Source organism: Sus scrofa, chromosome 15 (assembly GCF_054392235.1).
Source record: "Sus scrofa isolate SSC_HxYL_T2T_F1_AM1 chromosome 15, Sscrofa_HxYL_maternal_Yorkshire_Landrace_v2.0, whole genome shotgun sequence".
NCBI lineage: Eukaryota > Metazoa > Chordata > Mammalia > Artiodactyla > Suidae > Sus > Sus scrofa.
Genome location: NC_139397.1, coordinates 98084746 through 98110561, shown reverse-complemented (window position 1 = coordinate 98110561; position 25816 = coordinate 98084746). Strand labels below are relative to the sequence as shown.

Here is a 25816-nt window from a genome sequence, read left to right as displayed (position 1 = left end):
TCACTACACAATCCTTTCTCCTTCTGTGTCCTGGTAACTGTTCCTTTTCTGCTCCCATCAGGTCTAGAGGTGGTGACTTCTCTGCTGCTATGAGTCTCAAATTTCCTTATTTTCCCTGTGGTTTACTTATACTCCATCTTTGTAATTAGTCCCTTTGTAAATTCACCCTCTTAGAATTACTTTGAGTATGCTCTGTTTCCTGTGGGGACCATGACTAATACATATGCCATTCTACAAATGGAGAATGAAGAGGAAATGACACTTGGGGCCATATCACCACACATCTTATTATGCAGCCCCCCCCATCATAGCCTTCTGGACTGTCTTAATTGCACTGTCGCCTTTTCATTTTCTTCCTCAACAATTGACTTCTTCAGTGACCTCATGAACTAAGCAGGGAATAAGACTGCAGCCAATTCAAAAGCAAGCCTCAAATGCTCAATTCATTTTCCCACCCTTCCTAGTATTCTACTCCTACTCCCCTTGGCGCTGTAGACTGTGAGATTCTCAATCAGAGACAGAGATTTTGTCTTGGTCTTCTTTTGTCTTCAGAGTCTAGAATGTAATACGTGCTAAACAACTGCTTATATAATGAATACACGGAAGATGGAATTAAGGAAATGTCTATTTATTAAGCCTTCTGTTTCCAGGCAGCCCAGGGGTGGTCTGCTTCTCTCCCTTCCTCGGGATGCTTATTGCTTTTCCTGCCTCCTTGCACGGCAATGCTACTCTATTCTGACAAGTCATGTGCTGGTAAATACCTTATGCTGTTTTTTTTTGTTTTGTTTTGTTTTTTTTTTTTAATAACAGCTTCGTTGACATGTAATTCACATACCTTACAATTTATCCATTTATTTATTTATTTATTTATTTATTTTGTCTTTTTGCTGTTTCTTGGGCCACTCCCCTGGCATATGGAGGTTCCCAGGCTAGGGGTCAAATCGGAGCTGTAGCCTCCGGCCTACGCCAGAGCCACAGCAACGCGGGATTGTTAACCCACTGAGCAAGGGCAGGGACCGAACCCGCAACCTCATGGTTCCTAGTCGGATTCATTAACCACTGCGCCACGACGGGAACTCCCCAATTTATTCATTTAATGTGTACAATTCAGTGGTTTTTGTATAGTCACAGAATTGTGCAATCATCCTCACAATCCATTTTAGAACATTTTTGTTACCCCAAAAAGAAACCTTTTACCCATTAGCGGTACTCCCCGACCCTTCTTCCTAAATCTCCCCATACACCCATCTCCTGGCAACCACTAATCTATGGATTTGCCTCTTTTGGACATTTCAAAGAAATGAAATCATACAGTACATGGTCCTCTGTGAGTGTCTTATTTCACTTTGCATACTGTTTTCAAGTTTCATCCAAGTTGTAGCATGTATTAGTACTTCATTCCTTTTTGTTATATCCAAATATTCCCTTCTATGGATATACCACATTTTATTTATCTATTCATCAACTGATGAACAATTGAATTTTTTCCACTGAATTTTGGTAGATGTTTATCAGCTAGCGATCTGGAAAAAGAAAAGTCCTGATTCACAGCACTTGTTGATTTCCATGGTGAAGATACTCCCATCCTGACTGATTGCAAACTATATGATGTCCCCGAACATGGAGTTGGAAAGAGATGCTAAAACAGTCCTTGTGAGCCCCTATAAGCCAGCTCCAGTACACTGCTCTAACCATCTTCACTGATGGACCACTCAAGATACCAGAGATGTGGCCATACACACTGAAGTTTCTACACACTATTACTTTAGAATAATAATAATAAAAGTAATACAACAGGGAACATTTATTGAGTACTCTCTGTATGTCTGGCACTGTGTCAAGTACTTTTTTCTCATTTGTTTCTTGATCAGCACTCACCTCCTTAGCAGCTGCATCTCCAGACTACTTATATTCTACGCTTGGTTCAGTGTCTCCTAGCTGGTCTCCCTGCTATTTCTTAAATACTCCAAACACAATTACAACCTAAGCATACTTCCTCAACCTGTTATACTCTTTTCTACAGATGTTAACACAGCTCATTCCCTCACTTCTACCAGCTCTCTGCTCAGGTATTCCCTCCTCAGGCCTTTCTACCACCTCATCGCTTTATATAATACTTTGCCAAGTCTTATAGCACTTATCACTGATAGTCTCTTATTCTGTATACAGTTGACCTTTGAACAAAGTGGGAGTTATGTTGCTGACTTCTATACAGTTGAAGATTCACCTATAGCTTATGGTCGGCTCTCTTTATCACTGGTTCTGCATTCACGGATTCAGCTAACCCTGGATCATGGAGTACTGTAGTATTTACTGCTGGAAAATATCTGTGTATCAGTGGACCTGTGCAGTTCAAACTCAGTTGTTCACAGTTCAACTGTATTTATTGGTTTATTTGCCATCTCCTCACTATAATGTAAGCTCTGTGAAGGCAGAGTCTTTGTTCACAATTGCATTCCCAGTGCCAAGGCTATGCCCTTAGTCATGCTGCTAAGCTGGGAAATTGGGAATTTTTAAGCAAGTGCCTCTCTTCTCCGTCTCTGCTCCCCCTGCTGCTGTCAGAGGAATGTTTAGAGAACATTTTGCCCCAGTCCCTGAATCTACCCTGAATTACCAGTCCAAATCCTAGCAGAGACAATCCAGTGATGTGGCTAAGAGTGTGCCTCATCCCAGCTCTGGAGCCACCTCATTGTGTGCCTTGGGTAAGTTACTCCTCAGGGTTTCTCATCTTTAAAATGGGATAATGAGAGTCCCCACCTTATAAATCTGTTGTGAGGGTTAAACTGATATGTTAATTTAAAGTGATCAACACATAGCAAGTGTTCAATACACTTTGTTGTCTTAACTGTGAGGACATCTTCTGGAGTTAGCTTTACTTACTGCATAAGTCACCTGTGTGTCCTGCTACATGGAAGCTCCATAAATGTTGCCACCTGCCTCCTCTGCAGCAGTTTTATTACTGTCATTGCTAGCATTCTAGATTGGCCTGCTGCTCCAGGGAACTGGATGGTTCTCCATTTGCTTTTGCTTCTCACAGAAGAGACCCTTAGGCTTCAAGAAAGTGTTATCACCTGCTTTTCTTTCCTGGCAGATCACCTGTGCTTAGCCACTAGGTTGGAAAAGGCCCAAAGGGAAAACGTGTTATTCTGACTAGCTGAGACTAGCCAGATCTTGATCATCCCTAGGGATAGGGAAAGAAAAGCCTCCAACAGAGAAGTCTTTACCCACAGCCCTAGGACATTGAAAAGGAAAGGAAGCATTGGTGTCCCTGCCAGATTGAGTGAAGCAGCGACAAGTCATTCATGAAATGAAGAGTAAGCGACAAGTCATTCATGAAATGAAGAGTAACCATCGTGTATGCAGGACTGGCTGGGAAGGGCCTGAGGCCCTCAAGTCCACTTTGCAATGTACCCCTGCTAAGCAGGGTCCCTAATCCAAGTAACTGTGTTTTACGCTTTTCTCCCAAGTACCACCCTCCTGTCTCCAACCCCTAGTAGGTGAATTTGGCTAAAGTCATGGGTTGCTCAGATGGGGAGCTCCATTTAGTTATTTCTGTAAATCCAGTTACATTATTATTTACTGCACACCCACAAGGAGCTGGGTATTAGTATAAGTGGGCAGTCCCAGGAATCCTAGGAGCCAAGAATCCACAGTCACATCCGAGAAAAATAATACACCATCCTCCCCCACCCCCAGCATCCTCATTTCCTCGGAGTTAGCTTCTGGGTCTGATCCCTGCAAACCATAAACACTTCCCAGTACTTGGGCTCCCACTGGGCCCCCGCGGGGCCTCAGTGAAACGCTGGAGGATTAGAGGCAGGGAATAGGAAGGGCTGGGGAGGTAAGGACGAAAGGAGGGGGAAAGAACTAGGTGCGTCTCCCTCTAATCGTGTTCCAATCAGAAGTCGGCCGTGTTCCCAGGCGCCCATTCCGGCGGTCCAGAGACTTCCAGGAACCGCCTGGCATTCCGGCCAGGGACTTTGTCTGGTCCGGCGCTCGCGTCTCCCCCCTCCCACCTCTCTCCTCCCTCCGGATCCCTGCCTCACTCAGGGGCGTGTCCTGCCTACCTCCCTTTCACAGCGGTCCACTCATCCTGCTGTAGCAGCGGCGGTGGCGGCAGCAGCAGCAGCAGCCAGAGCGAGAGCAGCGGTAGCTCCGGGTTCTCAGAACGAGCTGGAAGCCGCGGCAGCAGCTCTGTGGCGGCACCTGTGCGGCGCGGAAGTCGCAGGACCTGGGGGGTGGGGCTCTGTCTGAGGCCGAGGAAAGGGGCACCTCCCAGCCCCTTTGGATTCCATTGCTCCGCTGAATCTCGGTGCGGAGCTGGGAGTACTGGTGGGGGTTGGACATGTGCAGGACCAGCTAGACGGCTGGGGCAGGGAAACGTTGGGTCCAAGTGCAGAGAGGGCAATGAAAGCAGTGTCTGGGACCACGATGGCCTCCCGCCTGGACTTTGGGGAGGTGGAAACTTTCCTGGACAGGCATCCAGAGTTATTTGAAGATTACTTAATGCGGAAGGGGAAGCAGGAGATGGTGGAGAAGTGGCTGCAGAGGCACAATCAGAGTCACGGGGCTTTAGGCCCAACGTCCACCCTGGCCGGCCCAAGTGGCTTGACTCATGGCAGTGGCAGGGGTGGCAGCAGCGTTGGCGGTGGTGCTGGACCAAATGGCTCTGCTAGCAGCCAGCCCACTCCGGGTAGTGGGGACTGTGGTGGGGTTCCCCTGAGTCCCAGCTGGGCCAGTGGCAACCGGGGTGATGGGAGCCTGCAGCGGAGAGCTTCTCAGAAAGAGCTAAGGAAGAGTTTTGCCCGCTCCAAGGCCATCCATGTCAACAGGACCTACGATGAACAAGTGACCTCCCGGGCCCAGGAGCCCCTGAGCAGTGTGCGGCGGAGGGCACTTCTCCGGAAGGCCAGCTCCCTGCCCCCCACTACCGCCCACATTCTCAGTGCCCTGCTGGAATCACGGGTGAATCTGCCTCAGTACCCCCCTACGGCCATGGACTACAAGTGCCACCTCAAAAAGCATAATGAGCGACAGTTCTTCCTGGAACTGGTCAAGGATATCTCCAATGACCTTGACCTTACCAGTCTGAGCTACAAGATCCTCATCTTCGTCTGCCTCATGGTGGACGCTGACCGCTGCTCTCTCTTCCTGGTGGAAGGGGCAGCTGCTGGCAAGAAGAGCTTGGTCTCCAAATTCTTTGATGTGCATGCGGGAACCCCACTGCTGCCCTGCAGCAGCACAGAAAACTCAAACGAAGTGCAGGTCCCCTGGGGCAAAGGCATCATTGGCTATGTCGGGGAGCATGGAGAGACGGTCAACATTCCTGATGCCTACCAGGTAGGACTTTGCATTGTCCCCCTTCCAGAGCCCCTTTGGTCTGGGAGCCAGGCCTTCAGTTACCCTTTGGCATCCAGGAACACATTAATTTAGATTCTTTACGATATGAATTTTGGTATTTAAATTCCTTCTGAGTTTAGACGAATTACACTTTTTCTGATGTAATGGTTTTTTTCCTAACACACAGTGGCTTGAGGAAAATTCATATGTCACAGGGGCTACATTTTGTACCCAATAGTACCACATGCTTCTCTGTCAAGATACCTTGTCTTTAAGAATATCAGTGTGTTGTTTTAGAATGCATTTGTTAGGTACTGGAAAAAAATGTTTACTCAAGAATTCTAGTGTTAGTTTGAAGAAAATGGGCACGTTGGTGTCTCTGATGTCATTTTTGGGATCTTAAAGTATTTCATTCTCATTCAAGATTGGGAAGAGATCAAAGTGCCTGTTTTCCTAGCTCCTTTTCTAGCTTAGAGTTGCATGAGTTCCAATGTAGGGAAGAAGAAGAAAAGAGGAAGAAGGGAGGAAGAATGGGCCTCTGACCCATTTGTGCCTTTTTAGCATCTGTTTTAACTGTTTCTGTTGTTAAGTTGAAAGAGGTTGGACAAATTAAGGGGTTATTTAGGCTTGAATCCAACATTATCTGCAATTAGTTTTTGACAGGACTGAGCAAGTAGGTTTTTAGTTTGTGAAACAGACAAAAAAGTGGATAATTTTCTAGAAATTCCAAAGGCAATGAGCAGGATAAACATGTAGTTTCAAGTGGAAAAGGAAACCCAACATGCTGTCCTCTGGTACTTCTAAGCCTTTCATTTTCACAGTGATTTGAACCTGATATTAGATCCCGAATCTGAAAGCCAGTCAGTTCTAATTTCTTTAGTATCTATTCACTGAACATAATGAAACTGGATGCCACTTCCTATGAGACTTCTTTGGAGTTCATAATAATTATCCTTGGCTGTGAAAATTTTGTGGTCATTAGATGAGCACTTCTTCTCATTGTCTAATAGAGCTCCACCTGTCTTTAGAATTCGTTGATCAGAATAACAAAAGTGGTGGGAAGGACACTAAAGGTAAGATATTCTTTGTTTCCTCTGAAAGTTGGCAGTTTTACATAGAAAATTGACTAGTTTGTACTGAAACAAAATTTCATGTTTTTGTGAGATGTCTGTCAATATAACACTTTAATGTTAAGGAATGCCTATAAAAATACCATTTTTGTTAACCTTTTTGATTAGATGCTTTATTCATTATATCCTTCCTAATGACTTTGATAGGTTTACGTCAAACAAGCAATGAGTAATCTTTAACAAGTGTCTATTTCTCTATAACCCTAGAAAGCCATGGGAAGAAATATAAAAGCATTTAATAATTGATATGTTGAAGATTCTGTAAAAAGCTGAACAATCACAAACTCTTTTCTTTCTCATTATTTCTACATCCTTATTGTGTGCTTGGGCTAAAAAAAACAAAAAACAAACAAACGAACAAAAAAAACCCTTCCTTGTCAGATGATGCTTGTTATAGCCTGGAATTGCAATCTTTTTATTGCCCTTACTTTTCTCATTCTTCTCCAATTGACTTTCTTCCGTTTTATTTCCTACTCCAGTCTATCAGCGCCTAACTTTTATTTAATACTGTTCATATACTGTTTTTTCTTCAAGAGCATAATTCTTAGCTTCCTCAGTAGTTAACTTGCCTTCCTGCTGCCTAGAATTGTGACTAGAAGTGTTACCACAGGCATAGAACATCAGATTTTCAGCAGCTGATATTTCTTCTGGGCCCCACTCTTGCTCTGAAGACAGAAGGGAAAGCAAAATTGCCTTTTAAAATTTGAAAGCTGACATTGAGAGGAGAGTTCTTTTCTCTTCCCCAGGGTAGTAAAGATGGCTGTAAAGATTGGGGAGTTGGGAGGACTGGCAAAAGGCAGGGAGGGGAAAGGTGTTAGTTAAATGAGTTGAGAGTTGAAGATCTTAGTTTACTCCTTGTCTTCATTTTAATCTGCTTAGAAAGTCTCTCTTTTCTTTCTCCATTGGCTTCTACCATATACATCTATATTTTTAACCTGGTGTGTTTTTCTTTATTTTTCTTCACTATTTTTCTTCAATAAAACTACTTTTCTTATTTATTATAGTACACCAGTCACCACTAGTGTGACCTTGGGAGAATTTCTTCATCTCTGAGCCTCAACTGACTTACACACAAAATGGGAATAATACCACCTTTTGTGGCAAAGAAAATAAGGTGAGATATAGCAAACAGTACCTGGCACATTTCAATTTTTTTTCTTTTTCTTTTTTTAAGGGGCACACCTGTGGCATATGGAAGTTCCTGGGCTAGGGGTTGAATCTGAGCTGCAGCTGCTGGCTTACACCACAGCCACAGCAACACCAGATCTGAGCCACATCTGCGACCTACACTACAGCTCATGGCAACACCGGATCCTTAACCCAGTAAGTGAGGCCAGGGATTGAACCCATATTCTCATGGATACTAGGTGAGTTCTTAACCCACTGAGCCACAGTGGGAACTCCCACATTTCAATTATTTAGGAAATGGTAGCAGTTTATGATGATAATGATGCTATCTATTTTACTAGTATTCTTTTTCTTTATCTCATTTTCGATTGTTTTTCTCCTTATTTGGGGCTGAGGTATGAACTCAGCACATTTTGACCAACTTAATCTTTTGCTGAGCCGTACTCCATCCTTAAATTAAGTATTTTAGAACCAGCTTTATATTCAAGGCATATAGGAATATCTACTCTTCCACTCTCTGTTTAAGATTCCTCTAAATGTGATTGATAATACTTGACCATATCCTATCCTATTAAAAGTTCCGCATTTTGTTCCTTTTAGTAACTCATGCAATATAAAACTTTTTATAGAGTTGTATTAATGTTGCATCCTTCACAAGTTCCAGCATTCCCCCTTCTCCTTTCCATTTCCTGCTGTTATAGATTCCTCTTAATGAAAAACTGATGACCTTCCACATGCATGTTGTTTTATCACAGTATTGTAATTCTGATCATATATGTAAACATCTTGAAGCTTCTATGTAAAAATATAACCATCCTTGATTCTTTATTAACTACTATATTTTTAAGGTGCTTCTTGCTGAGATTAAACTGGCATACTTTTTTTTCTTCAGGATTTGAAATTATCACATAGAGTTTAAAAGTGTAATCATTTGATAAGATTGATGATGTCTTGGAGGTTCAAAATGTGGGTGAGAGAAAGGCACTGAAAACATTTAGAAATTATGATAATAAGCATGGTACCCTGAAGTCAAGTAAAGACTAATGAACTATTAAAAGTTGAATAAAAGTTTTGATAGCAAAAAGACCCCCCTCAGTTTATTTCATTATCTTTCATTACTTTTTTCAATTAGTCCTTAAAAAAAGACTTGAAATTAGGAGACAAAGAATTGCAAGTGAAAAAAATTCATTTTACATATTCAGCATAGATCATAGTGTCTGCAATCTACCTTTTTTTCCCCCTGACAGTTATAAGTTATTAAACAGCCCGCTTTAATATAGTAATGAAAAAATTGCCCTCAAGAGGTTGAAAATAAGAGCACTCAAGTAACAGGTGTTCTTTTTGAGATTATTCTAAGCATTCAGAATATAGCACTTTAAACTTTAATAAAAAGTGTGAGATGATATTTTTGTTAGTGTTGATAATGATGATACAGGTGTTTGATGGGCTTTGGGTTTGAAAAGCAGCCAGGATGTTTTGTTAGGTGAGTTGAGAAGAGGAAAGGGCATGACGCAGAAGGGTTACAGGTGTGCCAGGCTTTCAGAAAACCTAATCTGTTTGCACAACAGATTCATTTATTCATCAGTTCCAGCAAACATACACTGAATGGCCATTATGCTTAAGCCCCAGGTAGGGGACCTGTGGGTGTACAAAAAAGTAAGAGGACATGCTTCTTGCCTTCCAGGTACTTCCAAGTACTTCCAAGTACAAGGCTGCGTACTGTTCACAACTAATGCCAAGCCATTCTTAATACATGATACAAACCAGAAAATGTTAGGTACAGAGGAAAATGGAGTCACATTGTGACTTGGCTCAGACAATAATGAGCAACCCAAAATATGTATAGGGGATAGTGAGTGGTTTAATTTGGCCAAAGTGTTTCGTATGCTATAGAGTGAATATACCAAAGTAGGATGAGGACAAAAGAAGAATCTTGAATGCCTGACTAAAATTTTGAGCTTCACTAACAGTGGGCCACAGAGGGCCCTTGGGAACTTTTTAGTGTGGTCAGAATGGTGTTTTGGGTAACCTGGTGGCAGTGGCTGAATGGATTGAACAAGGAGAGGCTCAAAACTGTGAAAGTAATTAGGACTCTCTTATGATGGTGGAGCCAGATGAATTACTGACCTGAAGCAGGAACGGTGGGAATAGACAGCAGAGGACAGATGGGGATGTCCTGCAGGTGTGAATTTGGGTAGGGAGGGAGGGAAGTCAGTGATGACTCAGAGATTCTATACCTGGGTAACATGGAGAAGGATAATGCCATCGCTAAAAATAGAAGAGAAGCTGAGTGAGTAGAGCTTCTAAGCAGAGCCAGCCGCATTATTTGTAGAGCTCAGTGCAAAATGATTAAGCAGAGGGGCCTGGGTGGAGGCGGAGAAGTCAGCATTCCCTTCCCAAGGGTCTGCTGCCCTAACCCACAGCAGACATGCGACCCCCCAGTGATTTCCACCTCCATGCTGAGATTGGGTGTTAATGAGAGGCCCTTGCTGAGTTGCCTCCTGAATGCACCATGGTGCTGCCAGCTGTGTGTGGGGATGACCACAGTCTGCTTCTCTTCATGATGGTGTGGGACATGCACCCGACCTTCCCCACATTCCCACCCAAATCCCAGCCCGGAGCAGAGGGCAATGGCAGATCATTTGGGTCTTACCCTCAACTGATGTGACCTGCTTGTGGTTCCTGGTCTCAGGGCAGGGCTGACAAGGGGGTAGGCTGGGTGGGGCCCCAGGAGCCAGGCACCAGGTATCAGGGTCTAAGAACTAGTCTTGGGAGGGAGTGGGAGGGGAGACAAGGCTCCAAGCTCTGGACTCATATACCATTGTCCTATTGGACTTCATTCACAAAGCACACATTCAAAGATAGAATCACTGAGAATTTCATATGGCACAGCATTAAACCTCAAGCAGGGAGCCCCCACGCAACCGCACTGCTCACATGCCTGTGAAGCCAGCCCTGATTCTGAGTCAGGTTGAGTCTTAGGTGGAAAAGTTCAATTTTATTCCGGCCCCAGAGTCTGCTGCTTTCGCATGGCCTCAGCACCATCCTAATTAAATTCCGTGCCATTTTCAGTGCCTGGATAGTGCTTTTCTATTTCTGTGTTTTTCATCCTTTCTGCCAGGACTACTCCTTCTCCATCTTTGCTCATTCAAATCTTACTCTGCCTTCTCATGACATAAGAAAGAGCTGACTGCTTCTCTTTGAAAAGAAGACTTATACAGAACAAACAAGAAATTATACAGAAGGTTATATTTAAGAATACATTGCACTGCACTGCTATATTTATTATATATTAAATAATAGTATGCCGATATTTAGTAACTCATTTTCACTTAATCTCATTTTATTTTAGAATAATTGCCATTGAAATAAACACATTTAAATGTGTTTGGTCTCAGAAGGGATTAATTTCATGTATCTTGAAAATTCAGTGGTGAATACTCTTCATTCATAAGACAGCACTGACCAGCATGCGTCTGCAGTCCTGTGAGTGAGTTGCTGAGATTTGCTTAAAAGGCAGATGTTGCCCCACTCCAAAACTAGGATTATAAAGGAGTTTCATGAAATCTTATTTCAGCTTTGCACATAGTGTTTTAAAAATTCCCCCAAACCCACAACCCGTGTTTACTAGCCCAGAACCAGAATTGATTTTGTGTTTGAAGCAGGAAACATTTGCTATTTCAGCCCGTCTTCCTGACAGACACATGATCATGATAAACATGGTGACAAATTGCCTTTGCTGCTTTGTATATGAGGATAGATTACAGAAAAGTACAGTTTCTACAGAATCATGGGGAGGTAATTTAAGGTTAACTTAATTTTTTCCCAACCCATAAGCTAAATGTTTACTATTCTGACCAATTTATTTTGGTTCCTAAGGTTTGGGTCACCTGTTTATTTACAAAGCTGGCTTAATTTGGAAGTTAGTGTTTCATGTTTAATATAGTGTTGAGTCATATGAAGTTTTACTCTGAAATAGATTTGAGTTGCTTTATAGGAAAATCAACAAGATCCTTGAAGTCCACTAACTTGCTACTTTAGTCATTTATTTTAAGGGTGGTATTTTGTATTCTTCTGGAAAGTGGAATTTGAGTCATACAAGAAGCAGTTTAGTCATAAAATAGCAGGTTGGATTTCTAATATTTTAGGAGAAACTGGTTCCTGATCATTCACAGGCATTCAAGGTAAATTTATTTACTTATTTTTAGGATTAAAATAGTAAAGAAGGTTTCCTGGCATTAAAAAAGAAGTGGGTATTTTCTGTAATCCAAGAGTTTCTTGTTAGTTGATTGGTTTCAATGGCTGAACAGTAGTTTCACATATTAATGATAAATTCTGCTTCCTTTCTTACAACATCGCTTTAGGCTGTTGCAAATTTAGAACAAGAAGTCTTTTTCACCTGGGTGAAAAAAAAGAGGAAACTTTGCAATACCTCTTTAGGGTATCAATTTTTCAAAAAATTTAAACAAGATTGTCAGAAGGGAAATGGAAGCTCCATTGTTAATTAATTAGTGCTCTCTATTTATGGAGCACTAATTATGAGCCTGGCATTAGCTCATTAGCAAGCATTGCCTCTTAATCCGTTCAACAATTCCCAGAGGTAGCAATTACCACCCCCATTTTATAGAAGGAGAAACTAAGGCTTGGAGAGGTTAAGTAATTTGCTCAAAGTCACTTAGCTGGTAAGTGAGGGAGCTGGGATTCAAGCTGAGGTCTTCAAGCTACAGAACCTTCATGCCCGGCCACTCTCGCTATGGCCTCTGTGGACCATTAACTGTTGTGTGTACACTCATGTCCATCTCTTTGTCTTCTCTTTCACTGCCCGTTTAAATCCTTTCATTCCTCAAAGCTTATCTTCATGAAACTCTTGATAATCCCTGCCCCATCCCACACAAACTGGATGTAATCTCTCCCTCCTTCGAATTTCTGTAGTACTCTAATGGGCTCATTTTTATTTTCTTAACATTGTAAGTATTGGGGTTCGTAAATGACCTCTTGACTGTGAATTCAAGATCCAGATCATGACTTCTTCTCATTTCACTTCAGTATAGGGCTTAATGCAAGGTTTTCTATTCAACTGAGTAATTATTACTGATACCTCCTCATGTGGTCAGTTTAATCACCTTTAAGCAGAAAGTTCAGCATCTTCAGGCAATATAGACAACTAAATCAGGGAAGTCATTTTCTGAACACTTCTTTTAATTACTTGGACCTATTTGATAGATTTTTTTTCTGGTAGAAAATAGAGTTTATAAAGCCCAGGTAACTGGTGAATTATCTGAATTGCTTTTCTGCGTTTTATCGATCTTTATGTTAATTGCTGGAGCCCTATCTCCTTACCTCCTTCACTGTTCTTTGTTTTTTCTTTTACTTCATTTCATATGTAGACATGGTGTAGAGAAAGTAGACGGTCACTGACCAAATAGGAGCACCTAGCAATAGCCCACAGCCAACTTTTAGGCAAAAGCATAGGATGGAGTATAACTATTCTGGCTAAATGAACTTCCTAGTTTTTTCATCATTACCTCATTCATACATTATAACTTATTGAGGATAAAACACCCCTTTTAGCATCAGGCCTTGCAGATGTTAGGGTTTTTTTTGAAAATATTTTCAGATATGGGGGATTATATTGACCAACCTTTATAATTATATATTGACCAAACTTATAATTGTTTATTTTTCAAGAACATTGCACTTTCAAGTTTATTGAAATGTCTTAGGTTTCACATACTCTCAAAAGGTCTCACAAAATTCAGAGTCTGAGATGGTTGCATTTACATTCTATTATTTCCAAGATGTAGTTATTAGATATCCAATGGGCATGTCCAAGTGAGAGCCGTCTCTTTCCCTCCGTTCCTTATAATTATCACCAATCAGTTTGGCTGGTGGTTAGAGCTCCTCCTCAGCCCATCTCTCAGTTGAAGTAATGAGGTTTTTAAGGGTAAACATCATAGCTGCTCTTGTGATGTAGAAATTAGCTGCCACTCCTGGATCTCCTAGAGGAGAGTGCTACTACCAGAACCCTGTGGGAGAGTCGTAGCCATGCATCCTGTGGGAGAGTTATAGCTGTGTAATCCTGTGTGAGAGTTGGAATTGTGGTCCAGGGGAGAGGAACTCAGCCACTGGCAAACCATGATCTGGACAAAGGGGAGCCAGGGAAATGTTACCTTCCTCACACTCTCATTTTCCTGCCATTGCCACTCTTTGGTTGAACCCACCATTGGTTGAAGTCAAGAGGGCAAATCATTAATAAGCCTACAAATAATAAATGCTAGAGAGGGTGTGGAGAAAAGGGAACTCTCCTGTACTGTTGGTGGGAACGTAAATTGGTAGAACCACTATGGAAAACAGTATGGAGGTTCCTCAGAAAACTAAAAATAGAATTACCATATGATCTAGCAATCCCATTCCTGGGTATATATCTGGACAAAACTATAATTAAAAAAGATATATGTCCGGACAAAGCTCTACTTAAAAGAGACACATGCACCCGCATGTTCATTGCAGCACTATTCACAATAGCCAGGACATGGAAACAATCCAAATGTCCATCGACAGAGGATTGGATTCAGAAGAAGTGGTATATATACACGATGGAATACTACTCAGCCATAAAAAAGGATGACATCATGCCATTTGCAGCAACATGGATGGAACTAGAGAATCTCATACTGAGTGAAATGAGCCAGAAAGACAAAGACAAATACCATATGACATCACTTATAACTGGAATCTAATATCCAGCACAAATGAACATCTCCTCAGAAAAGAAAATCAATCGTGGACTTGGAGAAGAGACTTGTGGTTGCCTGATGGGAGGGGGAGGGAGTGGGAGGGATCGGGAGCTTGGGCTTATCAGTCACAACGTAGAATAGATTTACAAGGAGATCCCGCTGAATAGCATTGAGAACTATGTCTAGATACTCATGTTGCAACAGAAGAAATGGTGGGGGAAAAACTGTAATTGTAATGTATACATGTAAGGATAACCAGACCCCCTTGCTGTACAGTGGGAAAATAAAATTTAATAAAAAAAAAAATGCTATAAAAAAAAAAAAAAAAAAAGATATATGCACCCTTGTGTTAATTGCAGCACTGTTCACAATAGCCAAGATAGGGAAACAACCTAAATGCCCATCAACAGATGAATGGATTAGGAAGATGTGGTACATATACACAATGGAATACTACTCAGCCATAAAAAAGAACAAAGTAATGCCATTCGCAGCAACATGGATGCAACTAGAAATTCTCATACTAAGTGAAGTAAGTCAGAAAGAGAAAGACAAATACTATATGATATCACTTATATGTGGAATCTAAAATATGACATGGATGAACCTATCTACAAAACAGAGACTCACAGACATAGAGAACAGACTTGTGATTGCCAAGGGGAAGGGGGAGGGAGTGGGATAGACTAGGAATTTCAGGTTAGTAGATGCAAACTATTATATTTAGAATGAATAAACAATAAGGTCCTACTGTATAGCACAGGGAACTCTATCCAATCTCCTGGGATAGACCATAATGGAAAATACTATTAAAAAAAAGTATGTGTATTTTAAAAAGAGGGCAAAGGGAGTGTGGGTGCAGTGGGTCATAGAGAATCAGCCTCCTGACACAGGACAAAAGAGTGAAAGGTGGCAAGTGCATCTAGAGAAGCCAAATGGGGACTAACCAGAGCCACCAGGGCTATTAGTTTATTCACCAGGGATGTAAGTGTATGACCAAGTCAGATAGGAATGTCCTTCTTTGAACACTAAATTTCATCAGTCTATAGAGCATGGTCATTGAAATCTGTTGAAAATGAGTTCAGGAATGCTGTAATGCTGCTTGGCTGTCTTACTCTCTCCAAGTAATTCTGTTTGTTCCCAACACCCTACTTCCCAGAAGAAACCCTATAGGAGGTAACTAAAGACAACTGCAGGGTTGAGATGACTTTTGTCTAGTTTATGGAACCTTTTCCCTGTGATGCCTGATTAAATCCATTTGTTTGAGAATTGAATTCTTAGATCACTAATCACTTTGTTACACTGTAAGCAACATCAGTGTGTAAGAAAACATGTTCTAGACTTCTGAGACATTGAATTCTCTGACCAATTCTGCCTTAGTTTTTTCAGGTATAACATAAGGGTAATATGTTCAGACACGTCTACCCCATGTGGTATTTTGTAAGGATCTAATCACTCCATTCTAATATGATAATTGGAAAGAACATTCAAAAGGACAATATAAGGAATGTAAAGCTTTAATAGCTTTAAATGTGCAAGCCAGCAAGCTTTGTTCACAGGGCCTGGCTCTGGAAAGGACCTTGCACGTAGAAGAACTTTGACTTAAAACATGGTAGTATGTATACTGGCTATATTTTCTGTGTTCTTGATATTCAGGCATTTAGGACCTTACCCTAACGAGAATACCCCTCCTTATTCTAGCTAATACCTGGAGAGAGGAAATAACTCCCCTTTAAGTGCACCTTTGACATACAGACCAACCAATCCAGAGCCCACCTCCCCAACTATCTCCTTTATTGAACTTTTATACAATAAACCAATATTCTCTCTGCCCTAAGTCACTTAAGGGCCAGGTCTTGGACATATAGGGACCATCACTTTAGTGTAGAGCCCATTGAAATTTTTAAAACCATCTCACCTAACCTGACTTGTGGAACCTGCCTTGTCTACCCCTTCCTAAGAGAACCCCAATAAAGGCTCTAGACCATGCTCTGCCCTCTCCCCTTCCTCTCCTGACTGATCCAGTCCATCCCCATGGGGCCTTGTGTGGCATACCATGCCTCCTCTTTCTAGGGATTTGGGAGTATAATTGCTGTCCTTTGTGACAAGCATTGTCATATCTGTGTGTCTAACCATGCCTGATTAAAATGAATCCGGGGGCACATTTTAACACAGTACCACAGCATGCGCTACCTTATGTACAAGTAATGGTTACTTTAAAGTATAAAGTAATCAAATACTTTATTTTTTTAAATTACTCAATGATTTTTATTACATTTGCATTGATAATGTACAACAATCATCACAACCAAATTTTACAGCATTTCCATCCCAAACTCCCAGTGCATCCCCCTATCCCCAACCTGTCTCATTTGGAAACCATAAGTTTTTCAGTCTGTGTGTCAGTATCTGTTCTGCAAAGAAGTTCATTGTATCCCTTTTTTTGATTCCACATATAAGTAATAGCCTCTGATGTGGACTCTGACTGACTGACTTCACTTAGCATGATAATTTCTAGTCCATCCATGTTGCTGCAAAGGCTGTTATTTCTTTCCTTTTAATGGCTGAGTAATATTCCATTGTGTATAGGTACCACATCTTCTTTATTCACTCCTCTGTCGATGGACATGTAGGTTGTTTCCATGTCTTGGCTATTGTATAGAGTGCTGCAATGAACATTGGAGTACATGTTATCTTTTCGAGTCATGGTTTTCTCTTTAAATGAACATTAGGCTGTCAGGATTTACTGGCCATAAGATATATTCTACATTTTACAAGCATAAAAAAGATGTTTAAAATTTTTTTAACAATTGATCAATATGCCTATTTTTCTACTTTTGCTATTTCCAAAAGTCTCCATTGGGTTTCTGTGCTTTTTTTTTTTTTTTTTTTCTTTTTCTTTTTTCTTTTTAGAGCTGCACCCACATGGTATATGGTAGTTTGCAGGCTAGGGGTCCAATCGGAGCTACTGCTGCTGGCCTGTGCCACAGCAATGCACAGCTCCTGGCAGTGCAGGATCCTTAACCCACTGAGCAAGGCCAGGGATCGAACCTGCATCCTCATGGATCCTAGTTGGTTTTGTTAACCACTGAGCCACAAAGGGAACTCCCAGGTTTCTGTGCTTTTAATTCACATGTGAAATCTCCAGATTAATCATTTGTAGTTTTATTCTCAAAATCCTAGGGATTTTTTTTTTAAATGACAGTATTTGGATCCAGTACTTGTAAACTAACTACATTCTGGTGTCTGACACTAAAGGGTAAATGAGCACTAAATCTTGGTGCTTGTAATCAAGCTCTAATAATTTTTTAGGCTAGGTAGACTCTATGAAATGATTTTATTTTAAATGTGTTGACCATTCACTAAATAAAAGATGGACTTTATTTTATCTTCATTTTGTTGGGACATAATGTACTTTTAGTGCTAGGCATTATCCTTTTTATACGTTTGCTGCCTATATTACTTCGTCAGATTAGCAGAATGTTTTAACCTTTATTTTTTCAATTTAAAGAAATTAGATGGTACTCATTTTTCATTTAAATGGCATGCATAGTTTAATGAGCTAATAGTTTTTATGGGTATTTGGCCACTTAATGTGCATGATTACATATTTAAAGCTTTAATAATGGCTGTAATGGAATTAAGAACTGTACGTTTGGAACATTGTGGGAAAGATCATCTCAAGGTTGCTAAGGAAACCAATCTAGATTTTTATTCTTTCTGCATAAAGACCTCTGGAAAAGTGAAGCTATAATATCCTGCGCTACTAGCTACCTTTATGGAGTACCCACTTTTTCTCTTAGCCTTGCCCTCCTTTTGCTTCCAGAGGACTACTGAGTGATGGTGTGTGTACTCCATGCAGCAATCAAGGCTGGCTTCTTCTTTTCCTGTCTTCAGGTGTATGAGTCTGGGGCAGATTCTTCTCTTATTTACTCTTCTTTGAGCACTGACTTTGAAAGCCCCTGACAGCCACAGCATCTCCTTATCATAGCCTTGAGACTGTCATGCAGAGAAGCAGGGAGCCAGTGACAGTGAATATGCTAGGCATTGACCAAGCAGGCAGAGGAGCGCAGAATCTCTGGAGAGGAGGCTGATGGCACAGCTGGGAGATGAGGCATCTCTACCCTCTCTTGTTTGTCATCCATTTCTAAAATGAGGAAACAAGAGGAACAGCTTCTGATTTGGTTCTTCCTTTATTTGTTTTACTTATTTTTGTCTTTTGTCTTTTTAGGGCCACACCCATGGCGTATGGAAGTTCCCAGGCTAGGGGTTGAATCAGAGCTGTAGCAGCTGGCCTACGCCATAGCCATAGCAACGTGGGATCTGAGCCATGTCTGTGACCTACACCACAGCTCATGACAACGCCAGATCCTTAACCCGCTGAGCAAAGCCAGGGGTTGAACCTGAGTGCTAGTGGATACTAGTCAGGGTTGTTAACCACCAAACCACGCCCTTATTCTTCCTTTTTACCATGCCTGCTGTGATTCCCACTGAATAGCCAGGAAGGAGCTGGCAGTAAGGGATTACCTACTAATTTAAAATAGAAAGGGCAGGAAAACATTTTCCCACTGCTGAATTAACCAGGTTGAGAAGCTCTACTATGCTAAATTAAAGAACAAAAAGATAAACTGGAGAAAGAGGAGCCATTGTCTCCATAGGGGTGTTTTATACTTAGGACCTTTGGCTTCTGTTGAAGAAGCAACCAATTCTATTCTTTAGAGATTGCCTTGAAATAATTAGAATCAAGCATTTATGTATATAGCAATATGTACATAAATTTCTACAGCAGCCTGTGAAGCTATAGAATTTAATGCAGAATTGTATGGAAATAATTCAACACAAAATGATACAAAGGTATAAAATTAAATAGATGTACTTTCCCTCTGGCTAGTGAAGCCATCTTCTCTCTTTAGTCTTGGCTGTTGATCTGACGCTCCTTGAATGTGACTTGAGCACCTACTAGCATACCTGTCATATAGTATGTCCTTTATAAATCATATTTGAACAAAAGGGAGAGCCCTTATTATAGCCCTTATTTCATCTCCAGAGTGACTTGCACTGATGGGACCATTATATCGGTTTGGGTGTCTCAACAGTGGCACAACTGACATTTTGGACTTTGTTGTGGGAAAGTGGAAGCTAACCTGTGTGTAGTAGGAGGTGTAACAGCATCCCTGGCCTCTACCCACTACATGCTTGCCCAGTCCTGACAAGAGGCTCCAGACACTGTCAAATATCCCCTGGGGGCAACCTCTCCCTTTTTTAGAAACCACAAATGGAGGACAGTTTGGCGATAATCATGTATTGCCTTAGGAATATTTATAACATTTGATGTAGCAGTTCCAGATTGCCCTAAGGAAATTTTTATGGGTATGGACATATGAATCCTCACTGTAACGTTACTTATAACTGTGTAAACATCTCAGCTCAAACATCCAACTAGAGGGTTGGGTAAATAGATTGTGGTACATCATAAAATGGAATATTTAATCAGAGGAAATTACTCACAAAATATTAAGCAAACAAAGCATATTTAGAAAACAATATCATCTCAGTTTTCTTAACAATAACAACCACGAAAGCATGAGGGAAGGGATTGAGTTGAGAATTAGATAGATTGGGTTCAATTCCCATTCATATACCACCTAGGAATTATATCATATTTTACTTCTCCGGTTGTTAGTTTCTGCAGTCCTAAAATAGGGATAATTATTTCTGTCTTAAAGGTTGTTGTCAGATTTAAAAATTATATATTGCAAAGTGCTTGATACACTGTTACCTGTGAGGGATTGGTGGAAAGTAATTGGAACAGTGTCAGGGGAAAGGCTGGAAGATGATATGCCAAACCATTAGTAGAGGCGATCTCAGTGTGGTGGGCTTATTTTTCTCTTCTCTCTTGTGTTTTCTCTTTTACTTATTTTTCCAAAATTTCCACATATGCGTTCATTAATAGAGTAGCTGTAATTGTTTTAGTAAATAAACTTCCTACACCTGATGGCACACAGCGGTAACACAGCAGGAACCTATTTCTCACTCTTCCAAAGTTCAGCAAAGTCTTCCTGATTGACAAGTAGCTCTCCTCCAAGAGGGGATTCTTTCCTTCCTGGGCCTTCACACCTTCATCATGGGGCTTCCAAGGTGGCCCTCAGCATCATCATCTCATCAGCAGATGAGGGGAGAAAGAAATGGACAGATGAAGTGGGAAGATTTTGTGGGTCAAGTCTTGAAATAGCACACATCATGTTCTGCTACCGTTTCACTGACTCTCTAGACTCAAGAATTCAGGCGTAAAGTCACCCCTAACTGCAGGAAAGCTGGCAGATATAGCTTAGCCTTTTCCCAAAGTGGATCCCAGCTTCCGCTCAAAGTGCAGGACCTTTAGTGGGGAGCCATTTCTCTAGAAGGTGTTCCTGGTTTTCACAGTCTGGGATTCATGTGCATGATTAATTGTCCACAACAAGATCTGAGAGGGAAAATCAGCTGGGTTTCGGAAAAGGGATTTGAGAGACATGGAGGGAAGATTTTGCTGTTTTCTTTTATATTGTTGAGAATGGCTTAGAGAATAGGACTCTGAAGCCAGGAAATTTGCTAAGGCAATTGTTGCCTCTAAGCTCAAAGGTCTAATGGTTAGAAGTTCAAAGGGTGGGTCCAGACCTGGCTACATAGTTTGTGGGACCCAGGGAAAAATCAAAATGGGGGTCATGGCAGAGGTCAGAGAAGTCAATCCTGCCAGGTCATCCACCCCAACCCAGGTCAGATGGGCAACCCCAAAAGATGGCAGCCTCGGTGCCAGAACATGCTCTATGCCTGGATCATGGGTAGGTGAGAGAGCACTACAGAGTGACTTATTGGACATGCTGGCTGATGCTGTCAGCCAGCCCCTTACCTCTCCCTCCCCCCGAGACACTTCAGGGCCTTTGACCCTCCCTGTATCCATGCCGATGACCTCATTGGAAATGGAGGGCAACATCAGAACATGGACACCCCTCACCCCAGCACATCTCCTGGCAATCAGATCCTGTTAAAGCCCTGAGTGGAAAGAAGTAGAGGTCATGGGGCTGAGCCAGGGAGTGAGAGGCTGAGAACCCATCAGGCATCTGGACAGTGTGTGATCCCTGGGGCATGCTCCCATAAGACTTCACCTACAAACACAGATGCAACTTCTACTTCAGGCTTCTCATCATGGGGCCTGGTGACTACACTAGATGCACACCCACAAAACCATTTCTGGGTGGCACCTTTACATTGACCTTAAGAATCAATAATAAGGATGGCAAACTCCCTGTGGAAGTTTTTTTTTTTCCTTTGTACTTCCATAGCACTTTGCCCATATGACTCTTGGTTTTTATTCTGTTTCTGATAATTTTAATTTTGGCTCTTTCTCTCGTTTAAGCTCTGAGCTCCTTTGAGGGCAGGTGCTATGACTTTCTGAGCTTTGTAGCCCCACAGGTGTGGCACAGTGCCTAGCACGTAGTAGTTTGGTACTCAAAAATACTTGTTGTATAAATAAGTAAGGAAAAGGAAGGTAATTGAGTCATAAGGTCAAGTGGCTTCAGTATTAGTAGGAAGTTACAAGGTCAGATTAAGACCAGGGGTTTGGGGGTTCCCATTGTGGCTCAGTGATAACGAACCCACCTAGTATCCATGAGGATGTGGGTTTAATCCCTGGCCTCTCTCAGTAGGTAAGGTGGCTATGGCATAGGCCAGCACTACAGCTCTGATTTGACCCCTCGCCTGGGAACCTCCATATGCCTCAGGTGCAGACCAAAAAGGCAGGAAAAACATACAAACAGACAAACAAACAAACAAAACAAAACAAAACAAAAGACCAGGGGTTAGCTAATAATGCTGAGCTAGGCCATTTACAGGCCAAGGGTCCTTTCCTTTTCTTAAGCAGAGGGAAGGGTTGGGCTCCTAGGTCAAGTGGTCAAGTACAAGGCTAGAGTGGTCCAAGCTGTGACTGTTAAGAGAGATGGAGGCACAGGGAACCAAGTAGTTCATCTATTACCATTAGAAGAGAGGAATTAGCAGAGTTGGGGGGATAAAGTAAGAGAAAGATATCAACTATGACAAATGTAACAGTCCTGGGGCTTTGGGAAAATAGTGATTATGCAGTTAATATGGCAACTTTGGAGCAAAGGAGATATATTCTGATTTTCATATGTTTATTTAAATGATAGTAGTGATTCTTTTAGGCAAAGCAGGTGATTCACTAGGGAGAGTATGAAAGGTTAGACCAGGAGTTCTGTGATTTAAGGGTAGTAATTTAAATCAAATTCATGCATAGGGGGAACCCAGCCCCAAGCCTTTGGTAAAAGCAAAGGCACTACCACCACCACATCCATTTTCCCCCTCCCCAAGAACCAGGAGCATTTATGTTTCTCTAGTCTGTACTTGTTTCCAGGTAGCATCTTCCAAGATTGTCACATTCTTCTTTGGACCCCAGATATTTTTTTTTATGGATTATCTATCATTATCTTAGAAAAGATGCAGTCCTTTGAGAAATGTGTAATTCTTCTGAAGTCATCTGTGACCAGTTGTGTTAAATAATTAAGTGACATCCCCAAAGATAGCAATCACAGTTGTTACTGTTTCAGAGCTCAATGGAACAATTGTGCCAACAAGCACATTTACCTAACAGTGCAGAATCCTCTGAGCCCTGGCTTGGCTCAGTCGCTTTTCTTTTCCTGTCTTCTTCTGTTTCCTTTCCTCTCTCATTTCTTTGTCTTATGCTTCCAGTTTCCTCTTTTCTGACATCCTACACCTGTCTTCCTTCTCGGTAATTGCTTCTCCTTGTCCCTCCCAACATTCCTTCTCTTTCCTCCTCCCATCTTTCATATTGCCCATCTCTCTTTTTCCTTATTATTTTTTTGGGGGGGTCTTTTTAAGGCTGCACCCATGGCATATGGAGGTTCCCAGGGGTCAAATCAGATCTATAGCCACTGGCATATGCCACAGCCATAACAATGCCAGATCCGAGTTGCGTCTGCTACCCACACCACAGCTCATGGCAATGCTGGATTCCCCAACCCACTGAGCGAGGCCAGGGGTCAAACCTGTGTCCTCGTGGATACCAGTCAGACTTGTTTCCAATGAGCCATGACAGGAACTCCTCTTTTTCCTTATTCTTTTTTCTCACTTCTTCGTCTATTTCTTGCCCTCTCTGACACTACTGACCTTAATATAAAACAAATAGAACATCAAATAAATTTTTGTTATAATTTCCAAATTAAAGTTTAAAATCTCACAGACTTCCTTCAGAAAATGACTGAGTTTCTTTGTTATTCTTGTGGCCTGTGATTAGTATCTTTCTTTTAAATTTTGAAGTCAGATACATGAAACATTTGTCTTTCTTTTAAAACACACAGATTTTAACTACATTTCAAACTGTTACCCCATATGGCCCATGGTTGTAATTTAGTTCCTGTGGGTCAATGCCTTGCAGTGTGAAAAAGACCTTGCCCCTGAAGTACAGTATAAGTAGAATAAGTGACAGGGAAATTGGTATTTAAACACTTGGTGTACAACATCCAGGCTTTTATTAAAATGGGAACAATGATAAATATTAGTTCTGTGGTATATCTCCTAGCCTAGTATCCACCAGGAATTCTTAGCAACAGCGACACAGAAGTTACCATGCCAGCAATTCTCAGGATGATTGATTATTTGAAGTTTTGCCTCTGTTAACCTAAAGTTCCTGCTGGTGAATGTCCCCTGCAGGGCTTTTTTTTTTTTTTTTTCCCTTTTGTACACAGAAAAGAAATATTTTCCATCCCCCTGAATCCACTAGGAAGCATGTGGGATTTAATTACCTCTGTTGTTATATTGCTTCTCCCATAATATATTAACACTTTGGAACTTGCTTAGTCATTTGTAAAATTCAGCTGCAGGACTTGCTCCTGCCCTCTGTGACAGTCCGTCAGAGGGAAAGTCCGCTAAACTTTATAAGCTGTGTGACTGTTTCCTAGAGCTGACATTTTCTCTTGACTGAAAACCACTTTGAACCTTAATATCTGCATCTTGCTTTATTATTTCTAGTGGAACATAATGCTTGTCTTGTGAGTCGAAGCGTATTTTTTTTCATTGTCATTCCACCTCTAGGATAGATCATTTTTCCCTTCTTTGATGAAAGAATCCATTCATTATGAATATGTTCCTGATTCTCAAATTCTGTATCAATGTACAAAGCTAAAGAATAGCCAGTTTTTCAATATTGGAAAAAGGAAAATTTGAATAAATAATCATTAGACTATTTTTTTCCCTTTCTTTTGCTGCATGGCCATCACCTTTGATAAACCGCCATTTGCCTATAATATCTATAATTATTATTATAATAGAATATTAATTTGTCCTTTTTTTCTGTTTTCTTTGCAGAAATTCCAGCTTTAGTGTCTTTAGTTAGTGCATTTGGAACTAAAAGTAATGTTTCCTGTATTCGAATATGAATTTGAGCCTGGCACTTTTACAGAATTATCTTATTTGATTTTCATAATAATCTGGTGAGAGAGGTGGAGTGGATGTTATGCTTTCCCTTTTAAAGTCTAGGAAGTAAGCACCGAGGCCTTTTCCTGAGACCACAAGGCCATAAATGTTAGAGTTAGGATTCTCTATTCCTCCATCACTATTTCTCTTATGCCAGCATCTCTCTTTCCTACCCTGATCTGACTGAGATGAGAAAATAAGACAAAAGAGGAAATGGGACATCAAAATGTTACATTTATAGCTTATTAAGCAGATACTAGAGTATGGGCTTATAATACTGACCTCCAAAATTAGATAGACCTACCCTCCCAGATACAGACAAAGCTGGATGCCTGTAGTGTTCTGTACACAAGGGGCCCATCCCTTTGAAACTTACTGCATTGAAGAACAGAGCAGAGGCAGCCTGCCTCCAGAAGATTAAGAGAAAGAGGGGGCTAGGCTATGCATGTCCAGTTAGTCTTCCTAGTACCATAGACAGGTAACTTACCTACCTCCATGTGGAGGAACAAGGAGAGGGTACAAAGGCTAGAGACGTTAAGGGAGATGTCTTCTCATGAAATCCAAAGGAGAAGGAAGAGTTGTTCCTTCTCTCACATATGCCATGCCCCTCTCAACTAGATTCTTATATCTGAGACACCAAGAGAACTCTTCCTTCACCACCTCAACCTGCAACATTCTCTTGTCCCTATCTGATCTTCCTTATCCTCAGCTACCCAATCCAGAAACCTAGGTGCCATCTTTGATTCTTTCCTTTCATTTGCTTACCATATTCAATCTGTCGGAAAGCTCTTTTAAGTTTTTAAAACAGAACTCAAGTCCATCTGTTGTTCTCTATCTTTATTGCCACAACTCCACTCAAAACTCACCATTATCTTTCACCTAGATGATTGAATCTGCCTCCTAAAGGGTCTCATTCTACTCTTAGCCATTTCCTGTAGGGAAGGTTTATGAGGCAACAAGGAGTCCAAGCGGTGAGTAGGGAAGTGGGGCCAGATTATT

The 25816-nt window shown here is 41.3% G+C and overlaps 1 protein-coding gene across 7 annotated transcripts in view; it reads left to right on the top strand.

The window, feature by feature from the left end:
• The window catches only part of PDE11A (phosphodiesterase 11A), a 427800-nt gene that overhangs the window by 26743 nt on the left and 375241 nt on the right, over positions 1 to 25816 (top strand). For 2 of the 7 annotated variants that reach the window (XR_014829804.1, XM_021076416.2), the window contains exon 1: positions 4099 to 5340. The exons of 4 other annotated variants lie outside the window; for them this stretch is intronic. Coding sequence is in view for 1 of the 3 variants with exons in the window: in XM_021076416.2 (XP_020932075.2) it covers positions 4408 to 5340 (933 nt within the window). In the remaining 2 variants the exon portion in view is untranslated. Of the gene's footprint in view, positions 1 to 4098; positions 5341 to 6360; positions 6414 to 25816 lie in introns of those variants that run through there. One more of the 7 variants, XM_084999953.1, reaches the window with a different exon arrangement.